The sequence below is a fragment of the Triplophysa rosa genome, linkage group LG3, assembly GCF_024868665.1.
Source record: "Triplophysa rosa linkage group LG3, Trosa_1v2, whole genome shotgun sequence".
In the NCBI taxonomy this organism is placed as follows: domain Eukaryota; kingdom Metazoa; phylum Chordata; class Actinopteri; order Cypriniformes; family Nemacheilidae; genus Triplophysa; species Triplophysa rosa.
In genome coordinates, this window is record NC_079892.1 from 2077216 (window position 1) to 2102859 (window position 25644).

Genomic DNA, 25644 nt, shown 5'->3' on the forward strand with positions numbered 1-25644 from the left:
CTCAACCAAAAATTCATCAATGTCATTGTTGTGATGAACACAGAGAAAGATATTTGGAAGAATGCTTGTAACCAAACAGTTCTTGGCCACCATTGACTGCCATAGTAAAATGACAATGGTAGTCAAAAGTGCCCCAGAACTGTTTGTTTTCCTACATTCTTCAAAATATCTTCTTTTGTGTACAACAGAACAAAGAAAATTACAAAGAAATTATTCCTACTGTGGCCGCAAAAATGACTGTTTGGTTACAAGCATTCTTCCAAATATCTTTCTCTGTGTTCATCGGAACAAAGGAATTGATGCAGAGTAAATAATGACCGAATCTTTATTTTGGGGTGAACTATTCCTTTCCAGTGTGTTGATGTTTTTCATCAGACTGTGATGCTTGATGTTTTATTCTGTGTGTTTGTTGCGTCATCAGGAACGATCATTGAGCAGCGTTAAGCTCGTATGAGAAGAAAGTTTGGGTTGAGGTCAGACTGAAACATTGACCGTCGGACTGATTCACAAACCAGCAGAATCACTTTAAAGATTGACATTTAAAGACTACAAACAATTCATTAAACAAAACCTTCATTACTGGTCACTCGACGCATTTATGGCACTAAAGGAGAGAAAACTTGTGTTAGTTATTGGCATGTTGTCAGAATGGAATCGCAGTAAAACACGCAGCAGACATCAGGTTAACTCGCACACATTTGAGCAAAGAAACTTCAAAAGAACTCCTGAAACTCGCTCCAGCGGGACTCACGGAAGATCGTTTTATTGACGTCAGATGAACGTGTTTGAAATGTTGATTCTTTGTTCTATTGAAAAACTCTTCTGATGTGAACTAAAGTTTCTCGCCTGTGCTTTTAACCAAAATGTCTGAAAGCTCCGTGTCTTTCTGTTCTGTGTTTTACAGATTATAAATCTTTAAAGATGCTGTGTGTATTTTTTTCCGGTGATCTATAGACAAAAATGCAATATAATACACATAACTATGTGTTCAGAGGTGTATAAAGATCTTGCAGTGTTTTTGTTATCTTATAATAAGCTATTTCCAGTCTTGGGCAAGTTACTCTGAAAAAGTAATTAATTAATAGTTACTAATTACATATTCAATAGTGTAATTAGATAACTGTACAAATAAATATATCCAAAAAGTATTTGATTACTTATTACTAATTACTTTCTATATCCTACATCAACCTTGATTAGTTAAGTGATTCAAGGATAGACATGAAACGGCTCTTTTAATTCATTCAAATAAATCATATTAAACTACATAAAGTAATATTATTAACTGACCAAAATATTACAAATGTGAGAATTATACATTAAAGCACAGATTTTAAAGTTAGATTTTAGAATTTTGATGTCAATTCCACTATTGCACACACATGTATTACACAAAGTAGTTCAATTACATCAGAAGTAACTTAATTACAGAAAATATTAGAGTAATCCCTTACTTTACTTTTCAAGGGGAAAGTAATTCAATTACAATAACTAATTACCTAGTTACTAGTTACACCCAACACTGGCTATTTCTATCGACATACACCGCAGGTCCCCTTGCATCAAACACGCCATGTTGTTTCTACAGTAGCCCTAAATGGACAAACTACAAAACATGACGACATTTTCGCCCTGTGCCAGCCACCGTAGTGCTCCGAAAGGGAGATACCTCTACATTTCATACACTGGATCTTCGCTGTATTTTTATATTGTGAGGTCTCAGGAGATCTCAGTCGAGTCTCACGACTAAAAACCTCATGCAGTTTTTTGGAACGCATTTAAAATCTCTCTCATAAATGACCTTGACAGATGTCTTCCTTCATCACATCTCTGTTCCTCCAGGGCTGAAGTTTTGAAGATGGATTTGGACTATAATGACTATGTAATGACATTTAGGAATGTATTTATTTCTCTTCTCTGTCTCTCTTCGCAGTTAATGTGGCAGTGACTTGATGCTGATATTGTATTCTAAGGATTCAGATTCTTTCCTGCATTTCCAGTGACATCCCACATGCGTCCGAATCAACAATCTCCGTGTGTTTGGTTTTCCGATGTGGCCAGACAGCGAGACGCAGCCCGTGAGTTTTGACTTTAGGAAACAGCTTTGTTGTAATGCAATTGAAAATGATTTGATCATGGTTCATCATTATCCAATTCCAGCAGTCTAATAACAGCACGCTGCCGATTATGCTAAAGTGAGCCGCCCAAGGACGGGGTGGAGAAAAGACGGGGATAATTCTTCATTTGCATATAGATTATGCGTGCATGCCACCCTACGTGGAATTCCGCGCGTCCCTGTACACGCTTCTATCGGAATGGGAAAATCTTATAATTGGATGATGTCATGTTTTCTGCCGCGTGAGAACGTAGCAGACAAACACTCACCGAAAACATCCCCCGCGGTCCTCAAAGGAAAGAGGATTATAGACTGTCTTCTGCAGCCCGTCTCTGTGACCCCATTAACAAAATGGAAAATGGAACCGGACCGCTATGAGTTAACGCAGAACATACAGTATACAGTAGATGTTAGAATGAAATTAGGAACATCTCTTTAGGAAACCTAACAAATTTGTGAAATTTTGGCTCTTTGGTGTTTCAGAAATGTATTTCTTTCTGAAGTGCATAATGTGGTAAAATGACAGTAATGACCCCAAAAGTGTAATTCTTCATTTTCACCTGATATAGGGAGTTTTTGTATTTGTAGTTATGGATTATAGATTTGTACAAATGTTTGGAGGGCAGATTATATTGAAAACCCTCATGTCCACCGATAGCTGTTATTGATCAGCTGGTGACATGAAAATCATCATGTCCTGCTCATCGATTTATGACCTTTATTTAAAGTACCCGTGAACCGGAAGTTGCGATCGTTTTTACTTCCGTATTTTGACGCGTTTCCGAGTGAAACGGAATTTCGATTGAGAAAATTGTGGGCGTGGCTTTAGTATTTCTCTACGATTTGATGTATAAAAACAGCCGTTGCGTTTTGAAATGCTCCGCCCAAGCCGATTAACATGTGTCATTTAAGAAGGATAGTCACAGGACGGAAGTGCATTTTGAGAATTTAACTGAAGATTATGAGGGCACGCCAATTTTAAAAAGAGAACGACCCACATTGATAAACTATTTACAATAAACGCTGCAATATTTCATGAAAAAACAGGCATTGTCATTTTTAATTTCACTGGGACTTTAAGAACTGAGGTTCAGTTAAGAAACAGTAGCCAATTTCTCAGCAGTCAAATATTTTTAAAGCTCAAAACACACACAGTTCTCAGTTTTATTTAAGAGTCAACTTTTGCTCTGTTTTTAACGTTGTGAGCTGTCTATGTAGGCAGTATCTCAACATATCTGTGGTCCAGTCAACATTTACAACCCCCGTTCTAAATGTGTGTTTTCACCTTCATCTGTGATGTATATGTGTGACTCGATGATATTCTCACAAACACTTCAAATGTTTTTTAGGTTCCTCTGATGGTCGGATGTTGAATGTGAGCTGCTCTTGACCGATGGAGGCTGTTCCTCAGGTTTGCATTTTCTATTCATACTCCTGTTAAAACTTACAGATCAGCTCTTGTAAAACTTTTTAAAGCTATATTTATATAATGAAATATAACTGAAATAGGTGGATGGAAACACGCAGAATAATGGCATGAGAATGTGAAGAAACAGCACTGTGTGTTCCGTGTGCATATGCGGGAAATGTGATGTTTCGCAGATGAGATGTTCGACTAAAACGTTGCTGTTTTCTGTTGATTTGGACACATGAGGAGGTTCAGGAGTCTTGTAATGAGGGATGCGACAGCAGAAAATACAGGTGCTGGAGATATTTTAATGAATCTGGCTCACACTACACACGGTTTATGTCTGAGCTGTGCTGAACATTTACTCCTTCATTTATAATGGCATAACAGAGAAAATGTGACTAATAGTATGAGATTTACAACCATTTCTGTGTTTGGGTGAAATATTCCCATTAAACAAGCTGCAAGTCAATAGTTCTCTCGAATGAAGAACAGAAAGTTGTGCGTGGCCTCGCGGCGGGTAACATCTCGCCCGAGTGACATTTCCGTTCCGCCGGATTAATAATGGAAAAAGATTACAGACACCTCGAAGCGGCAAACAAGACAAAACGCAGGAAGGTTATTAAAAGATCGGCGACACGTCAAATAACAGCAACAGAAAGACAGCTGGGAGGATATCAATATTTCACGGGCCTCCATCAAAGCGCACAGTGAACAACCCGACGCCATCAGATGCGTGTTTGCGGCACACGGAGGCAACAGTAACCTGTTTTAATGAGATTTGTTATGATGGCCTCCTGGGATGGTGTCTGGGGAAATCAAATATTTGCAAGACAGTTGGTTTACAAGTTAAATCTTCGCAATCGAGCAGATAAAAAATACTTGATTAAGATTTGTCAATGTTAATGGCATTGAATCAATATCACTTTTGCACCCGCTATTAATGTTGAAAAAAAGTTGACATTTCGTCAAACCGCCATTATAGAGATCCGTGATTGCTTTAGTTGAGCTCTGGACTTTCATTAACTTAATTTTCTTTCAGTGCTTGCAATGGTGTTTAATAAAAACACTTATACATTGAGGAAACCTAATGAAAAAGATGTTTTACACATGTCAGTTTGTGGTTGTTTGCTTCTATAATATTAGCTGTGGACAAATAAACAATCAACTTCAGATAAAGTGGAAGTAAAGCTGTTTTGCGACTGGTGAAAATTGTGAGGTTTGTAAAAGCACTGTGACAAAGTAAACAGAAAACTTCACTGAGACACTTCGACATCAGCACTCATCATACAAACCTCAACAACGCAGACAATCATCAAACTAATTCAACTGATCAACTGCAATGCATGCTGGGAGTCATGAATGAGTTTAAACTATGATGTTACCCAGCATGCATTGCAGCATGAAGCTTTCTTTTGTTGATTGTCACCCTTGTTGAGTTTCATACACTGATTCTTCCCGTCCCAAAGTCACACACACTAATATTTCGTTGGACCGCCTTTGGCTTTGATTACGCATTCACTGTGGCATCGTTTCGATAAGCTTCTGTCCAGAATGATCTTGTATTGATTGGATATTATATATAATATTATATATAAGAAAACTTCTAAGAGTTTAATAAAACTGAAAAGAGTTACCAAAACACCCGAAATTCCCCATTGTTCCGAACCTGTATACATTTCTTTGTTCAGTTGAACACAAAGGAAGATATTTGGAAGAATGTTTTCAGTTCTGGGACATCATTGACTACTAAAATTAAAATCATAGTCGAACGTGTCCAGAACTGTTTGCTTTTCCTCAAAATATCTCATTTCGTGTTCAACAGAACAAAAAATGATATATAACAATTCTTTCTACTACAGTAGTCAGTGATCTTTATGTTCAACAGAATACTTATAGGTTTGGGACAACCTGAGGGTGAGTAAATGGTGACAGAATTTTCAATTTGGGGCAATCTGTCCCTTTAAGAGATATGATTGTCTCGTATGTTTCAACTCGTCACTCGCGAGTCATTGTAATATGCCACACGCAAAGCCTTTCTGAATTGCAACGGTCAGTGGGAGTCAAGTGTGTCGTGTCGGGTTGACAGACAGACACATTTCTGTGACAAGTCAGAGAAATAAATTATTTTGTTAAGTAAATGACATGTTACAAACTTGAATTGTCTTGTGTCAGAATAGTTTGTGCACAAAATATCTGGAGATTATGTTTAAAATAACATATTAATCATGTAAAACAAAGTGTAAAACATTGTGGCAGCATTACAATGTAAGTAAATGTTTTATTTTCTATATTAGCGTTCATAAAACAGGACAACAGGTGTCACGTCCGTCAAAGGTGTAAAAGGTATTAGTGTGCACGTGGCCTGAATAATTGTGTTAAATTTGTTTTTTTGTGTTGAAGATGCTTCCTTAATCCTAATATAGACACTGCTCTTCAGTTTATGAACATCTTAAATGTGGTGAGAGGTGGAAGCCAGAGAGACATTTTGTGAGTAATTGTTTATTCTGGAATAATGCGCCATGCACTTGGATGGAAATGCACAGAACTGGCAATGCACTGCAAGTGAATCAAGCAGCATTTATTTGTTATAATAATTATCAATTATAACTGAATCAATAAGTGTACTTGTTGACTGTTAATTGTTCTTTACAGACCCCTTACTTTTTAGTTTTTCGTGCCGAAAACAATAATGGTTTGTTTCTGTTTGCAGTGATGTTGCACATCTGGAGAGGAACGCTGCACTGCTCATTTATTTCGCGCACTGCTCATTAAAATCCTGATGGAATAATCTGTGCAAACATGAAGTGTTGACAGAGGCCACGAGAGAATTGTACATGAGATGCTCAAAGAATTTATTTCATGATAAACAGGTTTTAACTCAAATTAATGTCAAATTGCCATTTGACAGAAAAAAAACGGAATTTCACATTGAAGTCATTTTGAGTTGATTTAAAGACACATTTATGTGAAAGATATTTGCTTGATATTAGGAAGTATTATGCAAAATGAAGAGTGAGAGAAGGGTACTCTTAAACATTGAGTTTGTGGAGCGGTTCTGTGATGAAGAGTTTGCAGTGGAAGTGGTTAATGACATTCCTGAGTGTTCACGAATTCTAGAAGAGTCTTCAGAGCTGCCACACACCTCATGCTGCAGAGACGAACAGAAACAATAGAGAACGAGAGGACGTACAGTTGAGGTTTTCAGATACAACTCGACACTCGAGAATAAAACACTGCATTCTTTGACGGACAGAAATGCACATTTGACCGTAAAACACATTTTGAGATGAGATACAGTAATGTACATTTCCCTGCTAGCAACAACAATAACATTTATTCAAGACACTGATATTGATCTTTCAACAGACGCTTCATGAATAAACAAAAGAAAGCTTGCTCCTTAATTCATGGGATACAGGATTAAAAACTCTTTTGTTAAATTAGCGTTTGTTGTGTGTGTGGTTCATGATGCATAAATGTGTATACTTGTTTAAATGTGTGCGAGACAATCTTACGTGTGATTCTTAAGGTGACAAATGTTGGGAGGTTCTGGCTTGGATGGTTCGTGATAGTGTCTGTAATCCATTGCTGATACTGTGAGATGCTGGTGTACACACCAGGCAAAGTGGGTTTATCACAGGACTCACCCCAGCTGGTGATGCCAAACTGAACCCACTGTGAATCGTACTCACTCATTATTGGACCACCAGAGTCCCCCTGCAGACAGGAAGAGATTATTGTGTTTTTAGTCACCTAAAACTTATCAAACAGAAAATCAAGTATCAGATGTTTAAAGATACAGTCAATCTTGACAGACATTCAGGAAGACATGGTCTGTATGCAGTAAAGAGGAACAATCATCATGTTTTACTTAGCCTGTGACTAAGCAACCACAACCAGCACAAATCATATTGTTGGTGACTTGACGCTGTGAATTTGTGCCCTGCAGATGTTGCGTCCACTGGTTTTTGCACACAGTATGGTCCACCACAAGAACTTCAGCCTCCTGCAGAGTCCCAGGATAAGGTACGTTTTCTGACACACACACACACACACGCACACACACACACACACACACACACACACACACACACGCACACACACACACACAAAATACACATCATTTATCTAAATAGATTAGTCAAATCTAGTTACTGACAGGAATTCTTTTTACCTCTGTGTTTAATTTTTCCCCAGCCTATGATCATACTTCTGGTGTCAGGAGGAAAATCCCTGCCCTGGGCTAGCAGAGACACTAGACAAATATGTTTGTTTTCATTGCCCCAAAATGTTTTTAAATCCACAGGAGAAGACAAGTGCAGCAGAGCGATGTCATTGTCTGCAGTCTTTGCATTGTACAGGTCGTGAGTGTAGATTTTTTGTACTTCTTTAAAAACTTCGTTCTTATTTTCTTCACGCTGTGTCATCTTTCCTAAGTACACACGTATGCTCTTCTCAGAAACTTTGTAACCAGCCCTATAAAACAAAAATAGTAGAAAAGTAATCACAAACAAAGGACAGGTGGTTTAAATCTGTATACTGTATGTGTTGATATGGCTCTGACCCAATGAAACAATGAGCTGCTGACAGCACCCATTCACTGCTGATGAGGGAACCTCCACAAAAATGGCAGGTGGGGTCGTGCAAACTAACCATCCACGGCCACGCTTTCTTTTTGGCATCATCACCACCTGCGACACGAGGGTGCATAGGGCCATGTGCACAAACTGTGAGAAAAAGAGAGACTGCTCAGACACAGAAGTATCACATAAGCACCAAATGACAAAAGCTTTTCTATTAGAAACCATGAGGTGTTATTATTAAAGGATGCCATAAGATATTAGATGTTTCGATAACTTCTGCCAGACTGAACCACTGAATTGAACATCTGAGACAGAAATGACGTAATGAGGTTCATTCGAATCGGCATGAGCCAATAATAAATAAAGCCAAGAAATCTCTCTCTCTCTCTCTCTCTCTCTCTCTCTCTCTCTCTCTCTCTCTCTCTCTCACTCTCTCATTTAAATCTTGAGACGGAGGGCATCTTTATCCCACTTTAAAACAGAACCTGCCATAGAAGTGATGGAGTGTTAGGAGAAATAAGACTTTTCACTGTGCTTGAGAGTAAGGTCTTACCTTGGACACATGTGAGCAGTGCCAAAGTCACACACGTCTTCCACATCTTCACGCAGACTCTCTCTCTCTCTTTGTTGGTAGGATGGATGTCTGTGGTGGTTTGCTCCTCTGTGCTTCTCACAATTCCTTTAAGAATGTTTCATATCTCCATTATCTCTATATCACTCATTTGCCCAGTCGTTTGTCACACCTCCTTTCCATTTTACACAATCTTCTTTTATTCCTCATATTCTTTCTACTGTTAATGCAAAACGTAGTTATTGTATGTTGTCTCATCCAATATGAAAAAAAGATATATGCCAAAATATATGTTAAATATGTCCTCACTGTAAAGCTCAATAGAATATGATTTTGAAATCAAAAATGTATTTAATGTCAACCTTCACATACCAAAATATATTTCAAAATGTATTTCAGGGTGAAGAAAATAAATTGTAATTTACTTTACCTTACTTTAAATGAAAAAATGTGTTAGAATCGCATCCTAAAATTACAGTAGAATCCTTAATTCTTAAGGTAGTTTGCAGTTGTCTTTGACATTAACTCTCAGTAACACAGTAGGACATTTATTGATAACAAGGCAGTAAATGTAATGTATTATATGATGTTTTGAAAAGGTATACCAGAAAAAAACTAAATACAAAACTGCTATGTACACTGTAGTTACTTTAAAATATATTTTTAGTATTAATTCTTACAATTAATAATATTTGTTCTTTGTTCTAAAACAATTGTTCTATTACTGCTGAAACTTTTGAAAATATACTAATCATCATGATCCTGCATGGCCAGGCACTAAACATTTTTGTACAGTTTGTTTTTTACGTAGTGTAAATAAAAGCTAAGAGTGACATTTATTTTATATATGTATACTGTATATGAAGAGTTTATTTCCAAAATGAGATAACTCAAAATAAAAACAAAAAATACAGCTAACTAACACAATTAAAACATGATAACATAATAAAATCATTATTTTTTGAAAATTGTCGTTTAATCCTTTTGGAAACAAACTCTTCATATATATATATACATATATATATACAGTATATATACTGTATATACTGTATTTGCAAAAAATGTGTTCAATAGATTATTGTGAATGGATTAAAATGTGAATGGCTTGCTAAAATGGAAAAATATTCTCAAAACTCCAGTAGTCCCAGCTGTTCCCAAACACTTTAAACCTTCAGTAGTATTTTCCTTTTGAAATAACCATCTGGTGACTCACATCAGAGTGCTTAAACTCACCAGTGTGGCAAACAAAGATATCACAACTTTACCGTTAAAGAGTTTTGCATATCAGTTGAAATACTGTACAGACCGAATTTGCATATCTAGTACAGAAGATATTCCTTCTTTTCAGAAACTCATTTTCAGTGCAAAGATCAACTGTTTTAAATAACCAATGATCCTGCATGGATGAGCACAAAGCCTTAAACTTATGTGCAGTTTTTTGTATTATTTAATTAGGGGTCAAGCCCTGAAGGGGTGTAGACACCAATATCAGTTAGTGTACTTATTATTCTTCTGCCATAGAACCATACATGGGAAAGTTGTGATATTTGGCACACACATAGAGGACAGTCTGAACTGTTACCGTGGCAAATATGGAGTCTCTAACAATATGATTTGTGCTGGTAGTGGTTGCGCAGCCACAGGCAAAGTAAAACATGATGATTGTTCCTCTTTACTGCATACAGACCATGTCTTCCTGAATGTCTGTCAAGATTGACTGTATCTTTAAACATCTGATACTTGATTTTCTGTTTGATAAGTTTTAGGTGACTAAAAACACAATAATCTCTTCCTGTCTGCAGGAGGACTCTGGCGGTCCAATAATGAGTGAGTACGATTCACAGTGGGTTCAGTTTGGCATCACCAGCTGGGGTCTTCCCTGTGTTATGGGGTCTTTGCCTGGTGTGTACACCAGCATCTCACAGTATCAGCAATGGATTACAGACACTATCACGAACCATCCAAGCCAGGACCTCCCAACATTTGTCACCTTAAGAATCACACGTAAGATTGTCTCGCACACATTTAAACAAGTATACACATTTATGCATCATGAACCACACACACAACAAACGCTAATTTAACAAAAGAGTTTTTAATCCTGTATCCCATGAATTAAGGACCAAACTTTCTTTTGTTTATTCATGAAGCGTCTGTTGAAAGATCAATATCAGTGTCTTGAATAAATGTTATTGTTGTTGCTAGCAGGGAAATGTACATTACTGTATCTCATCTCAAAATGTGTTTTACGGTCAAATGTGCATTTCTGTCCGTCAAAGAATGCAGTGTTTTATTCTCGAGTGTCGAGTTGTATCTGAAAACCTCAACTGTACGTCCTCTCGTTCTCTATTGTTTCTGTTCGTCTCTGCAGCATGAGGTGTGTGGCAGCTCTGAAGACTCTTCTAGAATTCGTGAACACGCGGGAATGTCATTAACCACTTCCACTGCAAACTCTTCATCACAGAACCGCTTCACAAACTCAATGTTTAAGAGTACCCTTCTCTCACTCTTCATTTTGCATAATACTTTCTAATATCAAGCAAATATCTTTCACATAAATGTGTCTTTAAATCAACTCAAAATAACTTCAATGTGAAATTCCGTTTTTTTCTGTCAAATGGAAATTTGACATTTATTTGAATTAAAACTATCAAAGTGTGGATTATATATACACTGTGAGAGTTAACTTGACATTTTTTAATACAGCAATTTTGCTGTGTAGCACTACAGTGTGAGATTAAAGCAGTGTTATAGCTGTCCTATTAGAAATTAACTAATTATATTTAAAAATGGTTGAAACTATTGAATTAATTAGACATAAAGAATCAGTTTATGAAACTCAACAATGGTGACAATACACAAAAGAAAGCTTCATGATCTGTTTTTTTTTATTAGTTTGATGATTGTCACCATTGTTGAGGTTTGTTTTATGAGTGTTGATGTCTAAGTGTGTCACTGAAATTTTTGAAAAATCAACCATTTTTAACATAGATTCAATGTTTTCTAGCTGTTAGCTTGCTGCCTGGGTAGTACTGATTAACAAAGTGTATCACCACTATAGGCTATACTACAATTTACTATAGTAAATGCTAAAGTATGCTGCAGTTTATAATTTGAGTTGCTTGGGAGCAATACAATTAATTTAGATGTATTATGGATCAATTTGATAAGAATGTTCAAATTTGCATTAATTTTTTTTATAATATTGACTTCATACTGTAGCGTGATGTTGACTTGCGAGACTTTGTTGAAACTAGTGGAGACATATGTGAGATTTCTGGGTCTTGGGATAAACATCTGAGACCTAAGAGACTTGATTTTATTCTGTTTATGTATATGTGCAACATTTTATTTTTATTTTTTAGTGCAAGTATAAACATGATTGTTTAATATAAAATAATACATAAAACGCTTTTGATATAGTCTTGCCATGATTTGAAATATAAGATTTGAGTCACAATGGTTTGACTGGCGAGTCTGTTTAAACTGGTCAGATGAAGATGAGTTCAGTATTCAGCTAATAAACCTGCAGACTGTGTTTCATGCTGTGAAATTCAGAAGAACCTCTTTTCATGATTGTGAATCTGTCAGGTGAATGTCGTACGGCGTGTTTGTTCGTCTCAGGGGCTTTCACAAACAGAAATGAGCTTCTGTCATGAAAGCGCAGCGCCGAATGAGATGGCATCTCTGTCCGTCTGTCTTTCTGTTGTTTGTGCCGTGTGTCTCCACGCTTGAAGCGTTTGACCCAGTTTAATCTGAAACCTCACAGCCGCCTGCAGGAGCTGTCACTCATCAGTTTGTGTTGCGCTAACGTGTTTGTGTTGGCGTTCTCTTGGGGATAGCCATGATACACACACACGTTTACACACAGACACGTGTATGTTTCATAGATAACTGAAGAGAATATGATTTGACTTCACATGTACACAAATGAAGTGTAAAGACATTAATGAAGCTGAGACGCACACATTCACCCTCAGACAGTCAATGTTGCTCTGTTGTTATCAAACACAAAAGGAATGAAGGCGCATTATCACTTTGGATGTGAGAAATGGTCTCGGTTTTCTCTCAAAGCTGAAATGATCACCTCGACCTGGACTTGATAACAGAAATGTAATTTGTGAAAAGCATTGAGAGGGTGAAACAGACATGAAACGAGTGTTAGATTAGAGGTGTGCGTGTGTGATGATAATAGAAACACAGCCGGCGGATATGAGACGCGTGAAGCAGCCGGTCTGAGTCACACAATCTGTTTTCTTCAGCTGATCTGGGAACAGTGCTGAGATGGCTGTGAGAATTCATCTGCTCTTCATTCCATTTCTTGTGCTGAATAGTGACATAAAAGGAAATGAAAGATATTAATTCAGCGTTATTTGTGTTAGCATTGAACAAAGATCAAATATAAACAACAAATTCAAATGTAGATAATAATAACAATATGCCAATTAAAACTTAGTTCTTACTTCTTTAGTTCCTTCGAGTCCTATATCATATCACTTTTGTATTCTGGATGACATATTTTCATTTTATTGTATGACATCACAACTCGTTGCATTAAAATAGACAGCTCTCAACATGAAGAGTTGTGTTGTGTGGGTCTGTGTTGCACACAAATGTCTCGCGTATGCACAGAGGTCACATTGAAAGTGTAATTATGATAAATATCTGAATTTGTTTACCTCATGTCCTTCTTTATACAGTTAATAGAAGATGAAACGTCGCTGGCTGACATCATTCTACCACTTAGTGAAATGACTTTAATCCTATTGTGGGACAAGCTGCCCACAGCAAAATATTACCAATAGTGCTACAGCGGCACTTCTGTGTGATTTGCATACTTTAAAATGTATTATCAATTAATTTAGTGCACTTTCTTAAATCACCCATTGATAAACCAAATTCGGTCATCATTTATTCACCCTCTTGTTTTTGCAAACCTGTATGACTTTCTTTCTTCCGCAGAACACAAAAGAAGATGTTTTGAAGAAAGTTGGTAACTGAACAGCACTGGACCCCATTCACTTCTCTTGTAAGGACACAAAACCAATGCAAACGAATGGAGTCCAGTTAACAACATTTTTCTAAATATCTTCCTTTGTGTTCTGCGGAAGAAAGAAAGTCATACCGGTTTGAAATGACTAAAGGTGAGTAAATGATGACAGTATTTTTATTTTCTGGGCGAACTAGGGGAGCGCGGGGCACAAAGTGACGCAGGGTTAATTGTAACACGGATGTTTTTCATAGTTACACAGGGTCGACCGAGTTGTGCTTTCGGGCTTTTTCTCTTGTTGCCAGATGACGATCCTCTGTCCAATATCTCCATGAAAACACATAAAAACTTTTCAATAAATGTTGTGTTTTGGCACATGGAAGTAAATTTCTCCATCTTATGTTTTTTTTCGATAACCTTATATTATCTTAATCAATGTCTTGTTGGCTAACACATAGCACCATACTGAAACATGTCAGTCACTCCTAGAAACTGTTAACTAGGCTTCGAAAAATATATATACAGTATATTATAACACAGTGTTGATGTGATGTGTGTAATGTGTGAATATGTATACAAGACAATGAGATGAAAACATATGTAAATTTAATCGAAATCCATTGCACTTCTGTCACTTACGCAGTAATTGTACAAGAGCGTTATGTTCTGAAAACAAACATTAAGTGTTTGTTTGTAGCAGAGATGTGTACGTTGCTTATGATCACTTTCAAGTCAAAGTCAGCATGGAGGACAAACCCTGAAGTTCTGATTTTATGCGTGTAAAAGTGAAAACCTCTTCATGTGCATATTACTGTACGAGTCATTTATTCTTAACCTAGTTTACAAGCACATTCCTCAAAAATGTTTCTTATTTTGCTGTGAAGTTTTCCCCAGACGGTCCACCATAACACCTGCATCCCAGTTCTCTTTTACTGGGTTACTAAATCAAATCTATGAAAACAATTCAGAATTTAGTTTGAAACACCTTTAGCATTATAACCTGGATACTGACCAACAGCTGTGCTTTTAATGCCTTGATTTTAACTTTTTGCATTTTGCTTGCGTGTGAATTAATGTTTACTTTTTGATTTTCATTTCAAAACAGATCTCTTTGTAAAGCCTTTCTGACGATAATAAAAACATTCCCCTTACTCGCCCGATTAAGACATCAGCACAATGAACAAAAAAACCCGACTTCCACTGTTACTTGTGGCCACAGAGAGCCATTAGGAACACTTCAATTAACATATCAAAGATCACATGCTCCATAAATCCACGACGTGACATCGATCCACTCGCCTCAGTTACTGGCGCGGCCGCCTCAGATCGACGTGTTCTCGTGAATGAAAGAAGTCTTCAGTTCTAACACCCTTATAACACATAATGAGCTGAAGATTATCAATGAAGCGACAATCAGGTGTTATCTGGTTGACATTTCTGTCAGGATTGGTATTTGGTGCAGATGATGCTTGTGACAAATGTCAGCGCTGTCACCTAATCACACTTACGGCTGACGTTCGACCGAATGAAGGTAATGAGCCGCTGCGCATGCGCAGTTTACGCGGATGTGTAAAGCTGCGAAGTTGGAGTGAATATACGAGTCAATGTTAGAGAAAGTCAGTCATCTTTGCTATTAATATTAATTCGTTTGTGCTATGAAATAGAACCGAGGTGAAATGTTTCGAGACAGTAACATAGTAAAACGATAGTCTCTCGCGCTCTCTCTATTCGTTTGAAAAGTGCACAATGTAAATGTCTTGTATACTTTTTGACTGAAAAAAGAGAGACAGGTGATCAAAGTTGAAATTTAAATAATATATTTCTAATATACAGTCTAAAAAAGAAAACAGAGTAAACGCTTTGAAAAGTTTACGGTTTTATGATAAAGAACATTCAGCTAAAAATGACAGCAAAGTTCAGTCAGGTTATTATAAAAAACGACTCTGTCAGTTTTCATTAATGTCAAGCAAAGGTTCATGTGCTGATAGATTAACGACACGTTCTGAAGAAAAATTTTATTAAATGTCAAAATATCACAATGACCACACATTCACCTGGCCAGAAGAGAAGACTACTATTTAAATAAGACTAATAACATTTAGCCAGAATAAGTACAGAATTCAAATACAATACAATTCGAATGTACAAATTTCGCACCAGAAAAATAAATAGGCTAATCCAGCAAAAACTAAATCTGACTAAACTTGTTTTCTTTAGAAAGTGTGTATGAAATGTATCTGTTGAAAACAGAGAACATTAATAATACTCAATCCAGAATTTCTAAAAACTGAACACAGAATCCCAATGCCCCTGTTAGTGTTTGCGGCATATTTTATCAGAGCAGATTCATGCTGGTATTTGTCTGTAAACTGATTTCTCTTTTAAGACTTCAACACTAGTGTAGATTGAAGTCCTGCACTTTAAAATGGACGGATTAACACTGTTATAGTATCAATACTTATTTTATAAAACGTGTGTTCGACTGCTGGTCACAAGACTGAAATGAGAAATGTTGTTTGAATCTTTTGCGTACGCTGAATACTGAGTGATGTGTGTTTACAGGTGACTTCAGTATGTTGCTCATTGTCTGCTGGAGGTTGAGGTAGAGCTGGTCCAGTTATCTACAGCTACATGGCTCATCTGCTGTCGTGAGCTGATCCTGCGAGTGTTTGGAGATGTTTTCAGACAGAGTTAAAGGCAAGGGCACAATCGTTCACATTTTGCTGATGTAAACACTGTTCAGAACGTTGTCAATCTGATCCTGGATGACAAACACAAAACATTAAAGGAATCCTTCAACCTCAACATTCTTGTCTTCATCACCCTCATGTCACTCTGAAACATGACTTTCATTCTTTAGTGAAACACAAAAGGTAAAATTTTAATATCCTGCCTGTTGCTTTGGACGTGAACAAGAAATCTCATGACCAAATAACATTGATTTGTTTGATTTCAAGCAGGTCCTTTAGCCTCCAGCTGACATGTTTAGGTTTTTAAAGGGATAGTTCACCCAAAAACGAACCTATTTTGTCATGTCATTCCCAACCTGTATGAGTTTCTTTCTTCAGACATTTTGAAGAACGTTGGTAACCAAACAACATTGGTCTTTATTGACTTCCACGAAGTCACTGAGACATTTCTCAAAATATCTTCTTTTGGGTTTCACTTAAGAAAGAGTCATATACAGGTTTACAAACACACGAGGATGAAAAAAAGATTTTTTGTTTTTGGGTGAATATTCAGATGACGACAAAATAAAGAGTCATACAAGTTTGACATAACATGAAGGCGAGTATGTTTCCTATGTTTGAAATGTTCCTTCAAGTACGTTTTTGTTATTGTAACAAAACAAAAAAACAAATCATAAAAACTGACATTTGCATACAAAACATTTATCCAGTAACAAAGTGTGAAAAATATTCTTGTTTTTTTCTCATAAAAATCGCCGCATTGAACGAGGCAAGAGTAGATCGTACCACATGGGGTAAAGTACAAGAATGTTCGCGAAAATCTATACAGTTGTAACGGAAAGAAAGGCGTTATGGACTTTGGAAGCTTCTGGCGCTTTGGCGCCGTGCGTCATCAGTTCCTGAATGGTCATCCAGTTGTCCAGAATCTTCTTGTTGCGTTTTTTCATCATCTTACGATGGCTGAGTTCGATGATGCTGACCTCCTTACGGCCCTCGCCGCCGCTCTGAGGATTCTCCCGCAGACACTCCAGTCGACTCCGCTGCATGAACTCCCGTCGCCGGCGCTGCTCTTTAGCCCGCAGGAGCTGCTGTTTCCGCTCCTCTTTGCTCCAGTAGCGTCCCATTTTCATCTCGCTCATGGCGTCGTCATCCGTCGTCATACCTCCGCTGCGCTCCTCCTTGATTTTGAGGGCTCGCTCGCGGAGCAGTCGGTCTCGGACCGGCCGCTTGGTGATGTATCTCGTGCCATCGCTTCTCAACTTGACCTTCCACTCCATCTTGGGTTCGGACGGCAGGGGGGCCTGCGGACCGCTCAGCAGACTGTGGGCATACTCTACAGCGGACTGTTGTTGGATCAGGTGCACGACACTCTGGTAATGTCGGGCGTGGTCCGTTTGCTGGTGGCGCGGGATGCACGAGCGAAGGCTCCTCTCGTCGTCCGCAGGAGGAGTTTGGTCGGACTCTGAGGGGTTGCTGTGATCCGGACTGCCGCTCGGCGCTCTCCTGACCGGCGGACAGGGGGGCAAACCGCGTCCGGCGAGGAAACTACTCTTGAGGTTCTTCTGGTTGGTCGAAGTGATCATCCTCTGCACGGAATGTTCTGGAGAGCGGTCCATGGCCAGCGGAGTGCTGCGGGAGCTCTCCGCCGTATTGTACGCGCTCGAACTGTCCTTGTCCGACTTCTCCGGGTGCTCGCTGATGTCCGCCAGCTTCCCGGCGTGCCTAGGGCTTCGGGGACCTTGGTTTTGCGTACGCAGTTGATGCGCTTGCATGATGTTCTGGCATTCCAGCTCGATGCTGCGCAGTTCCTCGTTGAGCAGACGCAGCTCGTGTTGAACGCCGCCGCTCTGCTCCCGCAGGCTGCATTCGATGGTGCTGCTGCGGCTGTAGAAGAGGTCGTACTCGCCGCTGTTGCGGATTTGACACTTGAGCTCGAGGAGCTGCTGATAACAATCTCCATCAGCGACTTCGTCTTCCACTCCCTCACCGGAGACCCGTCCCGACACGGAACCGTCACGGCTTTGACCCGCAGCCTCGCGTCGCTGCCGTAGACACCTCGACAGACGCTTCTGGATTTGGGCAAGAAAGTTCTTTTCGGAGCCGTCTTTCTGACTGGTCTGATTGTAAGAACAGGAGGCTGTGATGTCTTCTTTGATTCTTGCGGCCTGAGGGGAGATTTCGAGTCAGAATTATTGTTTACACCGCACACGTTAAACAAAGACAGAACCTACGGAGAGTTCATTACTGAAAGTTTTCATATCCTTCTGCAATCATTTGGGAGATGTTGAGAATAGATTACAAAAATTCACGTTGCTCAGCTTCTGTTTTCGAGTTTTTCAGAGGAACGTGGAAATGCGAGGAGTGAATTTGAAAGTATGATTCAGAATATTGGGAATTTGAAAATCCATCTATTTTAATACATTCGTTACTCACAAGTGTCATGAGCATTTCAAAAGAAGTCACATTTCTAATACTGTAAAACTCAGCATGAAACAAGCAAATCTCATGAAGTATAAGCCATTTAATATGGCTTAACATTTTCTTATAAGATATGAATTGCTGAACAGATTTTCAGATGGTTGCTAGGATGTTAATGTTGACCGTCTCACCTTCTCTTCTTCTTCTCTTGCGGCTCTGTCCATCTCCTCTTCTTCTCGTCTCTGTTCTTCCAGCATCTCCATCTTCAGCTCTTCTAAGAACTCGCTGTGTTCATCATCCAGCCACGGCTCCTCCTGAAAAAACAAAAGCGTTACAGAACCCACATTACGTTGGAACCGACAGAGAACCTCAAGAACATGTTTGGATCATATCATCTTAAGTACAATTCTCGAAAATTTAAAGACGACAAAATATTGGTAAAATAAAGTTTCAAAATGTCAGTTTCGCAACAATCAAATAAATGCAAAAAACAACCTTTTTATAACCACCAAACTGTTCTACAGAGTTTTTTCAGGAATGCAAAATATTTAACTTTCTTCTTAAATTAGAATTTGAGAAAAATGACAGTCAAAAAGATTTTACTTCAGAAAAGTGAATCCGGCCTCATTCTCATACTATTTGCTGACATCTGCAATACATCATGGGAAGAGCAGTTCATCGCCATCTTTCTTTCCTCTCTTTATACCTTTGACTATTATAATGTTGTGATTCACCTCAGCAAAACTATAATTTATTTCTACCCACTATTGCCCGAGCATTTCTTCATGAGATTGCGTCAGTGTTTTGTAACTGTGATGTTTGAAACACATTATGATTGTGTCATGTTTTATAAGGTCTACATCACACACATTAATGGCACTAATGTTCTCTGCAGAACTTTGATGGCCTCTGTGCCGGGTAATGAACCACAGGGCCATCAAACCGCACCTTTCTTCTGTGATGGATACACAAACCCCCCTCACCATACAGTATGTCACAGCATCCGGACCACTCAAATAAAACACAATCCATGAATTTAATTACAGCGGTCAGCTAATGTTTCTGGTGTGATCCGAAGGCTGAACCCGGCCGATATTAACGTGCTATTAGTTTTTATTGGTTACGGCTGGAAGTCGATTACAGTGACGGTGTAAAAAGTGCTGACAGTAATGTAAGGAGAGGGCGGGGCTTGTGGACATCATCATCTCAAAATCAATGTCAGCGATTTCTGTGTTCTGACTATGGTTATTATCATTAAGTAAAACTATTAAAATATTTATGTTAATTAAATTAGAAAAACTACGCCAAAATGAGAAATGTGGCCTTAGTAATAAACTGAAAAACAGAAATATATCATTTTAGTCATGGCACTAACTTAAAATGAATAAAAACTAAACTAAAACTGAAATAAAAATAGATTAAACCTATAGAGCAATATTACCATAAAATGAATAAATAATAACATGTAAAAATGGCTAAAATCAACATAAAAACTATGTAAATAGAAGCTAATTCAAAATATTTATTAAAATAAAAACAAAACTAAACTTGTAACTAAACTACATCTCAAATAAAAAATAGATTAAACCTATAAAGCAATATTACAAATAAATAAACAAATAATAAAATGTCAGAATTGCAAAAGTTAACTAAAATAAAATCAATTTAAATTGTTAATGAAAGTAAAAAAGTACAATTATAGCATAGATAATAAATATAGACACATTTATCTAAAATTAATGATGAAGTCACATTTAATTAAATTACATGCAAACCATTCACACATGTTATTCATACTTGTATTTCAGGCCTGCACACTAGCAGCACAATATTTCTGCATTCTTCATTTGACAAAACGGCCACAGATTCCTGTTTGTCCTGAACGTCCCGCCCATTAATCTGTCAATCAAACACAAACACCAATGAGATGCTGCATCAGGACGAGTCCTTCGTCAGAGTAATGAAGAACAGATGAAGAGAAAGATTACAGACTTGGCAAATGATAAAACAGCATCTAGAAACCAACTGAAACACCTTAGCAACCGCACAGCATCACCCTAGCAACCACTCAGAATGCTCTAGCATCACGGGGGTGAGCTGTGCACCGACAAAAGAAAATCTGATTTTGTTAATTGGCGTTAATGGATCAGAACTGACACACTTCACCTTTAACAAGTTCAAGAGTCTGTTGTGAGTTTCACATTTAATTGGCACAATGTTTTTTTCAAGAAACACAGACACAGCAACATTCCTCAGTGGAAAACATGTCTGTGTCTCTCCAGGTCAACTGAAATAAATTAAAACCAAAACCAAAACTTCAGGATGACAGAATGCGGCTAAAAATACCCGAGTGTGAAACAATATAACTATACGGCAGGAGTCTATAGTGAAGAGAACGATTACATCAGCACCCGTCCTGGCTTCATTGCTCCAGTGTAATGACCCTGAGAGCACCCCCTGTTTTCCTTCAGGTCCTGTAACACACACACTGCAGCAGTAATGATTCTCAATGGAGATCACTATCGTCCCCTCAGGTCTCAAAAGAAGCTCGGTGTTTCTCGACGCTGCTGACTCAAACGTTCGGCTCACCGGGGGTGCCGTTCGTAGGGCTTCACAATGAGATGTAACATACCGGCATTAAAAATGAATGTTCTGCTCAGTGAGACACTGAGATGAATACAGCGCACGACTCATGGACTAATGAATCCAGTGTGATAAAAGATGAATTTACCTGTAAAATACGGTCGCCTTCTCGGATGCGACCGTCTCGGGCGGCGATGCTGTTCGGTTCGATCTGAAAACAAAAGCAAACACATATAAGCCAAGTACTGTTTTTATATCTTTTTAGCCAAAACATTTTGCAGATGTTTAATAAAAAAATAATCTTTAGAATAAGACAAGGGTAAAAGACAAAGACAGAATTTTCATTTTTCAGTGAATTATTCTTGTAGCGCCATGTTTTTCAAGTAACAGTCACATTTGATGTTAGCAAAATTGTGTCGGTAAAGAAGAGCCGTGCATCATTTTAGCACTAAAACGATTTTAAAAATAAGTTTGTTAGGAAAGAATTTTATCATTAAGAAAACAATTCTGATTGGTCAATGTCTGAAAATCTAAACCAATCAAACCAAAGACCAGAACTCTTTCTGATCAACTCCACTCTTCTCTCTCACATAAATTCTCTTTGTTTATTTGTTGACTAATGGAGTAATTTACTCTCATCATTGGCTTGTTATCTCCTGTCGACAAACGTCAGGAACATCTCTAACAGCTGAAAGATCAGAAACATAAAGTACGTGACTGAGAAAACACTTTCTATGGGTGGGACAAAATGTCATTATAAAGTACCTCACTGACGTATATAGCGATATCTTCTTCATCATCCGTTCTGTAACACAGCGTGAGGCCGAGCTTCTCCTCGCTGTTCATTCGACACAGTTCCACCTCCTGCGGGAGAAAACACACGATTTACTATCAACAAGACTTTAATAAAGCAATGAGCCATGTTACAACTGCAGTTAAAGGGTGTTACGCAGAACGCTTGAACATTAAATGTGCCATTGTGATATTAATATAGACATCTCAAGTGAAAAAATGATAAATACGGACCGAATGACCAAATGTAAAATAATACATGAGTATAAAAATACAAACAGAGAAGCTTTAATGAATTCACTCCGTGACATTTCCCGTCAAAGATTTATCCGCAGAATTCCCTTCCAAGTAAACCAGAACACTATGAGATGTTTTCTCCAAAATCAATGTTTATTTTGTAAATAAGATTGTAATTATGTTAATGAGCATTAATGTATTCAGTCCGGTGGTCGCTGTGAGTCTCGCACGCACCGAAACCGTACAGATGAAAAATAGATGTGTTGTTTTTGTGTGAAAATGAAAATCCCAGCGTGACGTTCGGTGAAATTAAAGAGTTTTTCTCAACATGAGCTCCACCCTGTCTCAACCCATTAGACTCCAATAAACTCAACGAAGAATCAAGCGGGTTTTGATTTTAAGCAAACATGCGAGAAAGAACAGTGTTTCATGAGAACAGATTACCAAAAAATGACATGAAACATACACGTAATAAAACACACGTGAAGTGTGCATTCATAAAATCAAACATTGCACGAAATATCATTGCATCTCATCATTTGTTGAGAAACGAATACTGGGTTCACACAAAACGCGAACAATCGTGTTCCACGCTCTATATTACTGGTGAGAAAGGTTCGTGATATTCACCTGAGTGAAGCGATATGACAAATATTTTCAACCTTCGTTGAAGACGAGATTGACACGCGTTTGCGGCCATCGCGCCCCCCGATTCGCGTCATCCGCACTGCCTGCTGCTGGTTTGCGTCTACTTGTCTTTGCATTGACTTGTATGTAATTTACTTGCGCAAAACGCTTAATTCACATTTGGTGTGAACCTAGTGTAAAGAAAACAATCAATGGACGTAGAACTCAAGTAATTCTTTCATCTTATATTATCTTATATGAGTATAATTCCTGTGAAATGTGCCGTTCTGGAATAACCCCCCCCCCCCCTCTCTCTCTCTCTTCTACAGATGTGTGTTAAGTAGAGTTTGGTCAATCTGCTGTTATTCCCCGAGCGTGAAATCAAGAGCACACACTCGTTCTAATAGGATCAGCGCTCAGAAATGAAGCATGCAGTACGCTGTGTGATATATTACACATGTTAATGAGAGCCGAGACAGACGACACAAATACACACACAAATCTCCTGTGAGGGGAACACGCCTCAGAGCCCAAACCTTCATATAAATTCAAATGAAACAAATCAAGTGGATGTAATTTACTTAAATCAACGTTCTTTCCCACAACACCTCTGTCCTCAAATGACTCGGAAATCAAGAGGGCTCGAAAACCCGCCGCGTGTGCGTTCAAATGAGCTCTGAGTTTATCCTCCAGGATGGGCTGATATACGCGATACTCGTGAAAAAGTTGATAATATCATCTGTCAATCTGGCAAAGCAGAGGACCATAATAAAAATAAAACAGACGGCCATATTCAAAGCCGCTGTATAACAGTCTCATGTATGTTGATGTATATAATATACTGTATAGTGTTTTTTAATAATAGACACCTTTTTTAAGTTTACATACATAAATATTCTTCAACACAAAGTTTGTGATGAAAGTAAATTATGATAATCTCAAAAAATAAAGGAGCTAAAAGGGTTCTTTGCCATATAGTTCATTGGGGAACCAACGTGGTTCTATGTTTTTTTTTTTAAGGTTTTAGATCTTTAAAAGGTTTTTCACTTCAAATAACCTTTTTGAAAGTTCTGTGGATGTTAAAGTATCTTTAAGAAACCATACAGCCCAACAAAGCCCCTTATATTTTCAAAAGGACTCCAATTGACCAGACAGCAAGGCTCATCTGATTGGTCCATTTGAACGGGCGTTCAAAGTAATTAAATAGTTAAAGTAGTGTAAACTTAATTTTATATAAAAAATTGTACTTAAATATTTTGAATTCCTTTAACTAATTTTTACTTTTGAGTTAGTTTAACTTAATTTAAACAAGTTAATTTAAGACGAATGCTTAAGAATGAATTTCCATTCCCAGCATGCTTTGCATGAGACTGCATTAGGAGAGTAAATTTTGAAATTAAGTGTTATTTTATGAGTTTTTAGACAGGAAAAAGTCTTGTCAATGATGAATGTTCATTTATCTTGGATATTTAGAAGAGTTTGTTGTATTTTGGACTTTTGGGGTTACCATCATTCGGAAGAGTGGTCCTTATGCTAAGGTTGTGGGAGGTGCCATTGCAGTCTCTGTGAAGGCTGTTTGTTAATTGTTTATGTTTATTGTCTTAATAAGATTTATTTAACTGTAAATTAAAAAAGTGTTAAGTATTCTTACTAAATGTTCAAAATTAAAAGCAATTAACATGCATGAGTTCAATAAACTCAAAACTTGATAGTTCTGCGTACTTAAAATTGGGAACAGCAAAACTTAAAAGATTTGATGTAACTGATGACCTTTTACCCAAATTATACAGGTTTACAGAGTGGGGTGTCAGTCATTATTAATGAAGGGAGGGGTGTTCAGAAGGTCTTACCTCATACTCAAAGTCATCAGGTCTCTCTCCGTCTGCCATCATGGTGTTGAGATACTGGCCATCCTCAAAGTTCTCCTGGTCCACAGAATGCAGAGAGTGACAACTGTCAAGACAAACACAAATCCATTAAGAATAGTTCATATTTACTCATTATTATCCACTGAAAATAATGGAATTCATGTTGAATGTCCACTTCTGTTTCTAGATCTGAAAATGTTTAGGAGATTTGCTGTAGATTGTAACAAAGTAATTCATTGTAAGTTAGTATGCATGGCTATGTTTGTCACACACAGCTCTATTTCACATCTAGATGTGTCTTCTCTGGGTTAGAAACAAAGTCGGTTTATGATCTGCTCTGTGAGAGAGGCCAGCAATATTTGTATGGTCCATAAATCCAGATCTCTGCTGAATGGAACACCTGATGCCAAATGACAAACCAATACGAGACCTGACTTTATGAGCTGCTAAGAGAAGTCGGCCGCTGATAACAAATCCATCAGATTTCAAACAAAACACAGCATCAATAACCAAACACATTTAGAAAACACACATATGTTGCTTCAGGTTTATCAGGGCAGGAGTAAAAACATGTTGACATCCAGTCTGCTCTTAGTATACTTCTTTTACACTAAACACTAAAAATATGAAGGTGTACTTTCAGTAGACTTTACAGTATCCTCAGAAATATATTTAAAACTACATTTAAGTATACTTAACTTATACTGAGAGAAAAGTCTGAGTTTATTTGGTCTATACTTGCACCCGATCTTTTGAAT

The 25644-nt window shown here is 37.8% G+C and overlaps 2 protein-coding genes and 1 long non-coding RNA gene across 4 annotated transcripts in view; all 3 read right to left on the bottom strand.

The window, feature by feature from the left end:
• Positions 1 to 6355: 6355 nt before the first annotated feature.
• LOC130551507 (uncharacterized) lies at positions 6356 to 7153 on the bottom strand. The gene is made up of 2 exons (XR_008962623.1): positions 7043 to 7153; positions 6356 to 6675 (listed from the first exon to the last, which is right to left on the bottom strand). It is a non-coding gene; the product is annotated as an uncharacterized LOC130551507 (long non-coding RNA).
• A 525-nt stretch (positions 7154 to 7678) lies between these two features.
• LOC130552272 (chymotrypsinogen B-like) lies at positions 7679 to 8761 on the bottom strand. The gene is made up of 3 exons (XM_057330492.1): positions 8664 to 8761; positions 8092 to 8254; positions 7679 to 8003 (listed from the first exon to the last, which is right to left on the bottom strand). The coding sequence occupies exons 1-3, from the start codon at positions 8707 to 8709 to the stop codon at positions 7679 to 7681; spliced, it is 534 nt and encodes a 177-aa protein (XP_057186475.1). The 5' UTR covers positions 8710 to 8761.
• Positions 8762 to 15575: 6814 nt separating this feature from the next.
• Positions 15576 to 25644, bottom strand: part of LOC130551829 (PDZ domain-containing RING finger protein 4-like) — a 28888-nt gene continuing 18819 nt past the window's right edge. Inside the window, exons 3-8 of one of the 2 annotated variants that reach the window (XM_057329781.1) lie at positions 24869 to 24971; positions 22137 to 22226; positions 21511 to 21573; positions 20577 to 20678; positions 18971 to 19093; positions 15576 to 18526 (exon numbers count right to left, since the gene is read on the bottom strand). In XM_057329781.1, the coding sequence (XP_057185764.1) occupies positions 17183 to 18526; positions 18971 to 19093; positions 20577 to 20678; positions 21511 to 21573; positions 22137 to 22226; positions 24869 to 24971 (1825 nt within the window). In that variant the 3' untranslated portion in view covers positions 15576 to 17182. Of the gene's footprint in view, positions 18527 to 18970; positions 19094 to 20576; positions 20679 to 21510; positions 21574 to 22127; positions 22227 to 24868; positions 24972 to 25644 lie in introns of both variants that reach the window. The other variant, XM_057329780.1, reaches the window with a different exon arrangement.

Bases quoted from the DNA above. Each gene is read 5' to 3' on its own strand.
- LOC130552272 (XM_057330492.1), bottom strand. From the start codon at position 8,709: ATGTGGAAGACGTGTGTGACTTTGGCACTGCTCACATGTGTCCAAG. The intron at 8,255-8,663 runs GTAAGACCTTAC...TTTTTCTCACAG, and splicing joins ACTGCTCACATGTGTCCAAG to TTTGTGCACATGGCCCTATG. The intron at 8,004-8,091 runs GTCAGAGCCATA...TTTGTTTTATAG, and splicing joins GCAGCTCATTGTTTCATTGG to GGCTGGTTACAAAGTTTCTG.